At 39.6% G+C, this 13,064-nt stretch overlaps 1 protein-coding gene across 2 annotated transcripts in view; it reads left to right on the top strand.

Moving 5' to 3' along the window:
- snx17 (sorting nexin 17) overlaps positions 1–13,064 on the top strand; it is a 32,375-nt gene that overhangs the window by 2,215 nt on the left and 17,096 nt on the right. For both annotated transcript variants that reach the window (XM_032543748.1, XM_032543749.1), the window contains exons 2-6: positions 3,276–3,350; positions 6,239–6,356; positions 7,974–8,038; positions 9,390–9,500; positions 11,069–11,159. In XM_032543748.1, the coding sequence (XP_032399639.1) occupies positions 3,276–3,350; positions 6,239–6,356; positions 7,974–8,038; positions 9,390–9,500; positions 11,069–11,159 (460 nt within the window). The remainder of the gene's footprint in view (positions 1–3,275; positions 3,351–6,238; positions 6,357–7,973; positions 8,039–9,389; positions 9,501–11,068; positions 11,160–13,064) is intronic.

A 13,064-nucleotide genomic window follows, 5' to 3' on the forward strand; every position in this document is an offset into this window, starting at 1 on the left:
GGCAGATGCTGTATTGTTTAAATAATTACTATATATATATATATATATATATTTTCTTGAATGCCTAATGCTTTAGACCACATCATTGGTGTGAATGTGTGTCTATTAACATGTCTATAAAACCAGACCTATTCCCTCAAGGACACAAGTCCTAACGTTGCTAGGGAACAGCTTGGGTCCAAGTGTGTTTCTTGTCACTTATGGATATGATTTCAACAAACACTACAACAACACATTATCTTGGATCCTTTTAGAATATTAGGTTTATAGTTTTCATTAAAACAGGTTATTGTATCAGATGTGTTATAGAAGAATGCACCTACTCTGATATTCACCAGATGCTTTGAAATAACATCTGGAACATCTGATTTCCATGTGACATCACACTGGCTGTTCTCAATGTCACATACCTGGAAATTACTATTTTCCATCTTGACTCCATGCGTTTAGTGTCCCAGCTAACTCAAGCAGTACAAAATTAGCTTTGAATACAAACCTAGATATATACTTTTTCTGAAGAATTAGTGAGCATGGAATTATGTGCAGTACTAAGATTTAGAACTATCAACTATATAGAATATTTCCAATCCACATTGTTCCGTAGACACACAGTCTCACTGTTGAAAGTCAATTTTCTAAATTGAGCATTTCAGGTGCTATATCTGGCTCGTTTCTACCCATCTGAGCACATTTGTGGCCTGTGCCGCAGTGGGAACTTTAAAGTGACGGTTTTTCTCCTCTCAGCTTGCAGTCTTGTGACTGTCAGTGTGACCTGACCTTCCTGTAACCAGCAACAGGAAGGGACTTTGCTTGATTATAATGCTGAGAGATGGGCTGTGTACCTTGGAACCAGTAAGCTATCAAATTCGCCGAGTTTGCACACAGCCTTTTAAAAATAACAAGGGCTGCAGTTTAAAAAAAAAAATGGTGCAAGCCTTGACATATCTGTATTTTTTAGTGCTCACACTTCCTCTTGTCTAGTAGTTCCTTTCTGTTTTGCATGTTATTATTTACAGTGTGTTTTTGAGTGTAAAAGAGAAAGACTTGGGTGCTACTGTAAGTGATAGTGGCTCATTTACTGTGGATGAGGAACAGGTCATGACTTAGCCTGGTAGGTGAACAAGTTCATCTGTTTCTGTTTATAGTTTTGCAAACCATGGAAGTCGTACTCAACAGCATGCCTGTATCAGGCTGTGTCTGCCAGTGAGTAATATGTATAAACTTAGAGGTGCAGAAAAGATTCTTAAAATGTGTTATGTGTTAAAATAAGCTAAGAATTCATCACAAGGAAATTGCCTTCCATCCTACACATTTAATGTGATGTATGTATGTAACACATTATATTATGTGAAAGGAAGTAAATACACAAATCACGTGTAGGTGCAGGGCTTTTATAAGAGTAACGCCTGCACACTAACTCCAAACTCTAAATGTAAGTAAAAAAGACAATGTTTTCTTTCTCCCTCCGGTAAAAATGTTTTTGGCCTGATTTAGCTCTGGGATCAAAATGTCCACTATTTAAATGTTTGGTTTGGAGCTAGCTTGCAGGAAAGAGCAATATGTCCTAGTGAAATATTGTTGCCCCTGTCCCTAAATTCAACTGCTTGCAATTCACAAAAAATTAAAGGTTATTTTTTGGTGTTATCAGATAGTGCCAAGACATTCTGCATAGTCATTCTTCCTTCCTGGCTGGATACTGCTTACATACACATCTTTTAGTTAATTCATTGTCCTTTCTCCAAATTCTTTAGCCTTCCTCTTTCCCTCTAGAAGTTCTGGTTTGTACTCACTTTGTATTCCTGTTGATTGGACCGTGTCGGTCAGCATAGGCACGTGCAATCCTGCAACAGTGTGGTCAGGAGTCTTTTAAACATTTTCTTTTGTTTTGACAGATGACCCACCACATTGACTATAAATATTCATTATACACAAGGGGAAGATTAAAGCACTGACATTTTGTGCCTTGACACCCAAGCATACAGAGACTACTTCCTGTCATCTCCTGCCAGAGCTGAACATAGGCTGGTGGAAGCCAAAGCAATTTTTTTCATTTAATAAAGAAGCTAGTATTATTGTCTTTACCAAATAACAGTTATTTTATAAAATTAGTCCAGACCGTTTTAGATTTTATTTTATAAATAATTAATTAATTTTGTAAAAACATCTGTAATTTAGGTACTTGTGACAAGCAAAAGGAAAGCAAGATGAACGATTTTTTTTTGGCTGTGATAGCAGCTGCTGATTGTTTTTAATCAGAAATATTTGCCAAAGGAATTCTTGGCAGTCGTTGACCTTGAGTTATCGTCAATAGATTCAGTGGTAGAAAAGCTTCCGTCATGTTTTTCTTCTTAGCCATTTTCTCAACAAAATGTAGAATACATTTAAACCGACTTGTGGTGAAAAACACAAAATTCCTTTTATAGTTCAGAGTGCGGTTCTGTAAGTAGGCCTGTATTTGTGCAAGCTTAAAAGATATTTATCTTATCCTGAGGGCATAAAGTATCACTTTTTTTGTGTTGTTTTCTTGACTTTTGCACATACTCTTGTGAGGTAGTATAATTCCCAAAGCGTAATGAGGCATTTGACTTTAAAAATATATTTACTTTCCGCCGTTGGCTTTAAACATGATGGCAAGCAGATATTTGGACTGCTCAATCCAAATGGTGGTTTTGCAGAGGAGTAACCAGTGATATCTGCCTGTCAAAACAAACAAGGAGTGTCTCTAGGAAAGAATTAAAGAATCCGCTCATGTGATCTTTGCTTTCAGTGTTGTTGTTTTTTGGCGTCTGCATTATGCAGGGAAAGCTGTTTTGATTGGAAATTGAAATTTGCAAGTCAGTAGGGTTTGATTGAATCCAGTTCACACTTCATTTAGCCTATCTGGTCCTCCTAATGAAAATGAAGAGAGAGGAAACACTTGGTAAGATAAGATGAGATGGCTGAGGATGAAGGTTGTTGTAAGATGTTGTCAAGGAAATCTGTAATGCAAATTACAGTACTGTATGTCTACAATACATGATGCAACTGTTTCACTTTTTGTCCTTTATCAGCTACCAGTTTATTTCTGCACTAAGTATATAACCTGGCACCTTAGGAAATGAATCTTCAAAATCAAAGTCAGCTTTGGTCTTGAAAACGTGTGTATATATACATTTTCATGTCCACCTACAAGCTTTCAGTCCGTTCGATACAAGCTTTTGAATATATGTTTTGATGTACTATGTCAGGCCAGTCTATCTCTTCACATTTTAATTTGGCTACACTCTTTCCCACAGGCCTACAACATCCACGTAAATGGCGTGCTGCACTGTCGTGTACGCTACAGTCAACTTCTTGGCCTCCATGAACAGGTAAGGCTTCAGCCATTACAATATACCGTTTGCTGTAAGTGTGCTTTGGACCAGTAGTGACTGGTCTGCTTGTGTGGTGCGCTGAACGCTGTTTAAATGCCAGCGCACCCACCCAGGGTGACCTTTCGCTCGTCTTTGTACCGTACAGTCGATACGCCAGCCTCTCATCCCTTTGAATCACGACCACAGAGGCTTGAAGTCTTGTGCTGTTATTCCTCCAGATTCCAAACTATTGCATGTAAATAGGCAGTATTGTGGAGGAGGTTGGGAGGGGTGGGTGGCATGGAAGGAATGTTCTTGGCCTTTCTTTCCCTTCACCTGCTTGAAAAAAGCTTCTTAATCTGAAAAGGAAAGGTTGTTGGAAAGTGTTGAGTTCCCTGGACTCAAGCAGTTTTAGTCTCTGCCTCAGTGAAGCTTTACACAGCAACTATTTTTTATTAGAGCTGTGATTAAGCAATTAGTGTATTCAGCGTCTACTTGTTTTTGTGTAGTGCTGTGGTTTGAAATTGACTTACTTGGGAAAGTGCTTAACACACTTTTTTGGGGGGATTTTTAGCTGACTGCCTGTGAGCTCTTTGTGCTATAAAATGTATGCTGTGGCACAGCCCTAATGAAGCACCCAAACTCCTGTTTTCATACATTAATAAATAGGCAAGTACGGGCCAAACTTTACTATATTCGTCCTAAAGTCTGTGTTATCTAGTCTTGCAATTGCTGTTGCCTGGCAACAGGGTGTGGGGAAGGCACACTTAGATCTTTAACAACTCCACAGGGCTTTCTGTGGCGTACGCATGACCCCAAAACACTGGTGATTGTGGGGCACACACTCTACCCAGTGATGCTGAAAAAAAATTGAATGGTAATTGTTTCTCTTGTTTTCTCTTCCACAAAGATTTATGGGAAGGTCACACTTCCGCTGAAGCCAGAGCTTGTTTAAAACCAACAGGGAAGATGGGGAGACTTTTGCTTAAAAAGAAGATGCGTGAGCGCAGATTTATTTCCGATTTTGGGAACTCTCTAACCAGTGCTGGCTGTAAAAAAAAAAAAAAAATGAAAATACAGAGGTGCATTATGTTAAGGTGAAAATCACTTCTCTTCCTCTAGCATCCATTGTGGCCAACTGTCAACATGCCATACGATAGAGACACCATCTGCAACTTCAAGATTTATTTTTATTTGATCAGGACGATACACATTAATCAACATTTCTGTAAACGCGCCAGTGTTAGCCAGTCGGCTAATTTTCAACTGTAGTCCTAGTTACCTAGCATGTAGGGCTGCACAATTAATCGAATTTTAATCGCGATCACGATTTGGACTTCCCACGATCAAATTTGCGTGATCGAGCGATTATTTTTTATAAAGCGTCATTTCATAGAACGCTCCGGGTTTTTTGCAAAGCCCATCTCCCGCTCCATAAAGCCGTCTGCTCATGAACCAGTCAGAGTAGTTCACTGCACCCCGTAGACAGTGTAGACAGTCACAGAGGACAGAGTAGCGTGAGGAAAACTCAACAGATAGCAGTCGGTAATACGTCAGTCTCAAGGTTTACCAGTTTACCATTAAACGCAACACTTTGTCCCATTTGTTGTTTTTCAGACAACAGCAGTGACCAGTGCTAGTCAGCGTCTGTTAGCTGTTAGCTAGTAGCGTCTGTTAGCAGTTAGCTCTTCTAGGACGCACCGGTGCTAATGTCCTCGCATCCGCTGCAATGCTGTTTATATGGATACGGTTTAATTTTGCGTTACATGACCCATTTCGTCTGTAAAGCCGTGCCTGTGTTGGATCTTTCTACGCTCTCTCGTCCTACTCTCTCTCCTCTTACTCTCCGCGCCCCGCCACACAGCGGCCGCCGGTCCACACTTCTGATATATGTCTACAGTTTTAATTTTTCATTAACACAGCTGTATATTGTTAAGTATGAGGGGGCAAACCTGTATTTGTACCAGTGTTTCCGCGGGTAACTGTTATCGCGGCCGCTACGGCGAAGAACACAGAAGAAGTTTTTGAATGCAACTAACTTCAGTTGGTAGAGTAACAGCGTGAGACGGAGCTGCTGGACCGTAGCCTGGACCATGGCCAGAATATCATAGTTCATAAAAATGCAGCACAGTGAAGATACAGACGTTTAATACACACGACGTGTGTATCCGCCGTTCGACCCGTGCTGGACCCGTTCATAATGAGTCAGCCGTCTCTCTGTGGGTAGCGTCCATCACACTCCCTCTCGCAGTTATAAATAGCCTATGTGACAATAAAATTTGTTTTGGTTAAAATCAACAAATAATCGTGAGAATAATCGCGATCAAAATTTTGATCAAAATAATCGCGATTATCATTTTGGCCATAATCGTGCAGCCCTACTAGCATGCATGACTTTATGGTGGGATGAAACCGGAGAACCCGGAGGAAATCCACACAGACACGGGGAGAACACGCAAACACACAGACCGGCCCTGCCCGGACCTGGGATCCAACTCTGCCGTGGCAACTTGCTGTGAGGCAGTAACGCTAACCACCGAGCCACCGGGCAGGACTTTAGTGTTTTATAACAAGAAAAGAAATGTGCCAGTGGATTCCTAATGATGAGTGTGTTCTATAGCTTTTGTCTGCGGCAACATTCATGTTAAAATTAAACCACATTTGATGTGTGACTTTTAGATTTGTGAGACCTTAGTCTAAGACTTCCACGGTTCAAAGCTATCAGCCCTCAAATGGTACAAGAAATAGGAAGAAATGAGTCAAGAATCTGGAAAACGTGGAATAACTAGACATCCAGGCGTCCAGATGTGCCTCTGTGTGTCTGTTATGCACGGGAACTCCAACGGCTAGTTGAAACAGGGCTTAAAAGCAACCTCAACTTTACGACTTGTGTTTTGTACCAACAGATAAAGAAGGAATATGGCAGCAATGTGGTGCCTACATTTCCTCCAAAGAAGATCTTTACTCTGACTCCTGCTGAGGTCGAACAGAGACGAGAACACCTGGAGAAATACATGCAGGCTGGTAAGTTATTCATGCTGAAAGGACTTTTTACAGATGGCTTGTATTGCATTTCACTTCATTGCTGGCTGAATTTAAATTACAGCTACAATGTGGTTGTTTTGTCGGTTTTAACTATTCTTCTCAAAATAGCGGTACACATTGCAAACACAGTTTTTTATGTTGTGAAAGAAAAACTTTTTGTAGGAGTGTAGCTTTGCAGCACAAACACAATTTCCTTGAAATGTTTGCTTCTCCACAACAATCATAAGAATGACTTGGCTCTGTTTCTGCGGGGAGTCCAGCCATACACTGGTCTCTGCATGCCACATAAAAGCATAAACGTGTTCCACTGTCAAACTGAAGAGACTGAGACTAGACTGAGTTATGCTGATGAAAAAATATCCCTACTCAGGATTTCTAACCTTGTAGGGTGTTTAAAAGTTTAATGGGTTTGGAGTCTCTAGTGATGATGTGCCACCTCTAGGGATTCTTAGCTTTACTCTGAATTAAAAACTGAATGCTATGAAAAATAATTCATATTTTTGTGGTGTTTGCACCAGGAAAGAGACTAGCTTTCTTAAACAAGCCTTTGTGGAACACATTTAAGAACCCAATTGGTGTTTTTCTCAGGATGTTTTCAGCATAATGCCCAAATTTTGTAAACAGGTTGAGGGTGAACTTTCAGTGTACACACACACACACACACACACACACACACACACACACACACAAGAAAGTGGAACTGGCAGCAATGCAGAGGGTTTGTTTTAATCCTCTCAAGCACTGGCAGTTGCAGCAGAACAAGGAAGCGTTGTTCAAGTATGTATTTGCTCATAGTCTGGGAGCATACGCACACAGGGTGTTCTTGGCTACAAGTGCACTTGGTTACATCATGGCTTTTTACATAGTTATGGAAAATAAACCTCCACAAACACAATCTGCTCTGACGCAGATTGCTCAGAACTTTTGTCAAAGGGTTAGACTAATTTGTAATAGGACAATTGTGTTGCAGACTGACACATGCACTCACGTGTGTGTGTGTGTGTGTGTGTGTGTGTGTGTGTGTGTGTGTGTGTGTGTGTGTGTGTGTGTGTGTGTGTGTGTGTGTGTGTGTGTGTGTGTGTGTGTGTGTGTGTGTGTGTGTGTGTGTGTGTGTGTGTGTGTGTGTGTGTGTGCGCGCGCGCGCGCGCGCGCGCACTTAGTCATACAGGGTTATCATGCAGATAATTCTCTAAATACACCAGAGTACCAGAGAGTTGTCCATCTTGTCTTTTATTCACCAAATCTGGAGACTGCATTATGATGAAACTGGCTTGTAATACTTAGTTAATTGAACAAACGCTAGATAAAATTTGTTTTGCATGTTAAGAAAAATTGCCTTGATAAGTGTCTTGAAAGGTCAAACCCATTCCAGGAAGAAAGTTAAATTATTTAATAAGATGAATATTAAGAACCATTTGGAAATGTCTTCTCCTGAGAAGGTTTATGTTAACATCCACTAATAGACCATTAACCAATTGCTGAGTTGTCAATTCAAAACATTACCTATCTCTGCTCCTTCCATTTCACTGAACAGTGAGATGTGACTAGCATTGTACTCATGTTGCTCATTTATCTCCTTTTCATTTTTTTTTAAAGTGCGTCAGGATCCCTTGCTTGGAGCCAGTGAGATGTTCAACTGCTTTCTAAGGAAAGCACAGCAGGTTGGTAGGGTTTTATTTTATCTGCTGTACCTGCATGAGGCTGTTTGTTCTGTTACTTCAACATGGTTAACAGGCCTGTGAGGGGTCAGGGCGTGCTCCTTCATCCTAAAGGCTGGTGCAGTCATTTCTGCCCGGCTTGTAATTACTTTTGGTAATGTGTTAGAGTGAGGAAGCTGTATTCCGTTTGTCGCAGTGGTAGCGTGTGGCCTTATCTTGGGTTGTGTCATCTCTACTTGTAATGTTGTTGGTTCAATGTGTCAACTTAATTTTGGCTTGTAGGCTGAAACGTGTGAAATTATTACATCAGACAAAAAACTGAGGGGAAAGCAACATTTTTGCCACATATTGCAACATTGTTTCATTGTGTCTGGGAGCTAGATCCGTTTGAATCATAATATCATCCGAAAAAGAAAAAGTAAGTCACATAATGAGTGATGCCACAAAATTTGCATTTTTTGCAGTGCTAAAAAAGTAAGCTAATATATTAGCTGATGTGAACGATGCTGTATGAACACAAACTCATGATGTGTTGTTGCTGCCTGACAGAAAAGGCTATTTCAAATGAACGGTTGGTCATTGACGTATTCAGACCAGGTAGCTGGGTTGATTCGTAATCATTCAAGCTGTGCCCTGCGTTGCCAGGAGGGCTGTTATTCCAATAACCTTCATGGACAGATTCATCCATCTGCAGTAACGTCACACCCATTCTGCTTCTCCTCTTCGTCTTCCTCTCTCATTCGAGTCTGTGTTTGTTTCTCCCCCTTCCCCCTCCAGCGCCTTATGTGCAGGGACAGCAGGTGCAGAATAGTAGATGAGTTACCTCCCGGTGTTGTCGTTTCATCTGCACCTTCAGTGGTAGGGGTATATTTGAAGACCCCCTGCAGAGGGAACAGGGAAGATAAGAGATGATTTAGCAGAGGGGGTGAGAGACCTGGGGACAACAGAAGATGGAGTTATCCAGTTTAATATTTCCGATTTCTTAATAGCTTGAAATATTTATGAGATTTGTCAGTTTATTTCACTTACTTGATATTTAAACACAACAGAAACTAATGAATACAGTTCCCTTCATTTCTGTGTGAGGGAGGGACTACGCTATGAGTAAACACACACAGTATTAAGCGCTGATGATTAAACAATGGTTGTTGGTTAATATGGCTGCTATAGTTAGTTTCCCTTCCCTTTTTTACATAATGCTTATTATTTTGTTTTGCCCTTTAATCAACCCTCAATGTCTGCACTAATAAAGCAGCCAGACTTCCACACCTGTGTGATTGTGTTGTTGACAGAGGAATGAAAACACGTAGCTGACCCATGAAGCTGCCTGTTATGTTTTGTGCCATTCCCACAGGAGACGCAGCAGATTCCCACAGAAGAAGTTGCTCTAGACATCGGCCTCTCCAACGGTCAGAAAGTCACAGTCAACATTCTGACTTCGGATCAGACGGAGGACGTCCTTGATGTAAGTAATGGAATGTGCCTTTGTTAATGGGTACATCCAAACACCGTTTCAGCCAGTAACCTGGTATATCATTTGCAGAGATTTGTGATTCAGTTTAATAGAAAAAGAATCAACTAGAAACCGAGGCACCACTTGATTTTAACTATTGAGATTAATAGAAGTCTTGATAGGGTTAACATCATCTCAGGCTTTAAACACTGTGTTATCGACCTTTGCAGTGTTTGTGTATGTTTACCTCAAAGTATTTGGTTTCCGCTGTTCATAACAGTGCTGACAGACACTTGGGCATTCCTTCAGGCAGGCAATATTGCTGCAGACTCTTCTGTGTGCTCTGCTGTTTTACGGATACTGCATACCGTATCGTATATTAAATTAAGTCACACTTATTTATATAGAACCTCTTCATCAAAGCAACCATCAAAGGACTTTATGAAGTCAGGGCTACTTCAATCAGCTCGAATAGCTCAGTTATTAGAGCGGGCCCAGGTTCAACTCCAACCTTCCCCTTGTCTTCAGCTGTCCTGTCAAATAAAGGCCTAAAAATGCCACACACAAAAAATTACAAAATAAGAGTAACAAAACAAAATCAGACAACGTGATAATAGCTGTGTTCAAAACCATTCCCTCACTCACTATTTCTTATATAGTAGTAAGTATTTATGAAACGGTGAACTATATAAGGAATGACGAAACAAGATTTCGGACACACTGAAATTTTCCAAACATCTGCTTCATTAGAATACATTTTTGACGGAAGCCCAGCATCATGTGAACAAACCACAAAAAAATGACCTCTAATACATCTCTGACACAAACCGAGCACTCGGGAGGACAGTAAAAGGTTTTATATGTGTATGCATGTTAAATTTCCAATGTTTATAAAGAAAAGCCTGGTCCTCCTCCTCCTCTGGGAAAACACAACCACGTTGCATTGTGGTACACGGGAGTAAAATATAGGGTACCTCTTATGTACACTCAAATTAGCTGTGCATTGTGGGTATTTTATAGTAGACTATATAGTGAATAAAATTAACCGCTGAGAAATCGAACACCACCACAAAATGGCAAACACACTATATAGTGCACTATTTCCATTTTTATAGGTCAAATTGTGAGCAAACCTTTTTTTTTTTTTTTTACTTCGTCTGCACCGCTGCTATTTATTGACCATAAACACACACATAAGTGCACACATTCTAAAAGAACTCATCAAAGCAAATATGCTGAGTAAATCCAGTGTTTTAGAGTGTTCTTTAAGTGCTCATGTGAAGTTTAACCAATGTTAACCTCAATTCACCCTAGTAGGTCTCAGAGCCCAGTACTATATCTGAATTACAACATAGTTTCTTAATGTGCACATGTTTCCGTGTGTATGTGCATGCTGTATATATTTGAAACATTTGTGTCTGTGTGGGGGTCAACTGCAGGAGTTGAAAAACGGGTCAAAGGAGAAATAGTACTAAAAACAGAAGTTAGCAAAAATGTCAAAGAATTTTTATATATATAAAAACTTGACAAATCTGATGAATGAATTCATTAATCTCTCTATCGCTCTTATCTTTCTGCAGGCTGTTGCAACAAAGCTTGACCTTCCAGATGAGCTGGTTGGTTACTTCAGTCTCTTCCTGGTCCGTGAGGGCGTGGATGGAGGTTTAACATGTAAGTCTTCGCAACAACTTTCTAAACAATCAGGAATTCAAGGAATGAAAATATCTAATCTTTTTTCTGTCATTACTAGTAATAAGTAATCTCCATAATACATCACTGCTGATCATTTAGTCATCCTGGAATGCATTTGGATAAATGTCTTAAAATAGGCTAACCAGTCTTGTTTATCGAAGCAAACTGAATGTGCTGGACACAGAGCGCTTTGATAAAATAAAGTCAGTATGACCTGCTTTATCAGGCCAGCCAGGGACCATTCTCAGAAGACACACAAATCAAACAGAACTTGGGGGACAAACTATTCTTACAAACAGAGAAACAAAAGGAACCAGGAGTTGGAATGAATAGCTTTAACATTTGTTTTGATGTTGTTGATAATAATAATAATAATAATAATGCATTACATCTATTTATCTATTTGCATTTTATCTCTAGTGCTTTTTACAACACTCAAAGGCACTTTCCGGAGTTTTTAAAAAAGAAAGCCACACATTAAACATACACACACTAAAATAGACACACATTAATAATCTAAATTCTCCAGAATAAAGCGTAAAGAGTTAGCTCTGGAGCGGTCCATCAACACAGTTCTGTCTCACTTTTTGGGGGTCTACTGTAGTTTAATTAAAAAGGAGGACTGCATCGCCCCCTGAGAGTTGTCTCTTGTATTGGAGTTGTTACTGTATCTCTGGCTAGAATGCCTAGTTTATTTATTAGCTGCTCAGAAGCTCAGTGAGAGCCAGGCTCTGGGTGTTTGATGGCTGGTTCATTAAGCAGTTGTGCTGTGTTTCAAGTGGCGGGAGCTTTCACACCAAGCTGTGTGCAGTGTTTTCAGGTTGACAATGTATTTGTTGTGGTCTTGTATTCACAGGCTAACTGATTGAGGATGTATTTTTCCTGAAAGACTATTTCAGCAGACATGTAGTGTCAAAAATATATATATTTTTTTTTAACACATCAAAAAAAAACTTGCATACTCCCGCTCAATTACATTACTGTTTTCACTCTTCTCATTCGCTCTGGTTAAATATTAAAATCTGCAAATTTTGTTATGGTGTTGGCTCAGTAAAGTAACAAGTGTAGAGTGTCCTTGTTGAGGCAAATCAACAAGGAAAGGCTAAGGATACAAGCTAGCCCATATATTATCCCCATGGTGTTTTCCAAGGTATTTTTATGAAGTTAGAAACTCCAAACAACACTACAGCAGTCCATCTGACTTCATTTGCACTTTAAACATGCAAATGGAAGATGTACACAAAACACAGTTTTGGGTTGGGCTTCATCAGGAAAATGTGATTTTGTATAGTTGTTTTTTCGGTATGGACAATGATCCCCATTGTATGATTGTTTATGTATGAATTCAAAGTTTTTTTTGTTGTTAATTCTTGTATTTCCAACAAACACTGTGCCACCACAGATTTAAAAGACACCATACAGGAGGAAGACAACATAAAATGGACAAACATACTGTACATAGATACTTTATTAATCCCATTGGGAAAATGCAGTGTCACAGCAACAAAATCACTGATAAGAACCAAAAAACCACCGAACAATATGCAAAGAGTTAGATAAGAAAGGTGAACAAACATCCTTTAGGTCTGAATATATTTTATCATAGTGCCTGATAATATTCTGTTTATGGTAAATGCATTTACATGTGTTCTGTATATTGGCATGTATGGAAATTGAAATCACAAGGTGCTTCATTGACAGATGAGTGTTAAAAATAACTATACAGTCAATCTATATATACACAGATATGTGCACGTATGTAATATAAAAGTTGTATCATTATACAAACATGGCCTCAAATATGAGTTCTAATTGGTTGCATCAGTCAGCTGTTACCTTTTAAATGTATGTGAATGCCCATCACACACACACACACACACACAC

This window comes from Etheostoma spectabile, chromosome 18, assembly GCF_008692095.1.
Source record: "Etheostoma spectabile isolate EspeVRDwgs_2016 chromosome 18, UIUC_Espe_1.0, whole genome shotgun sequence".
NCBI classification, from domain to species: Eukaryota; Metazoa; Chordata; class Actinopteri; order Perciformes; family Percidae; genus Etheostoma; species Etheostoma spectabile.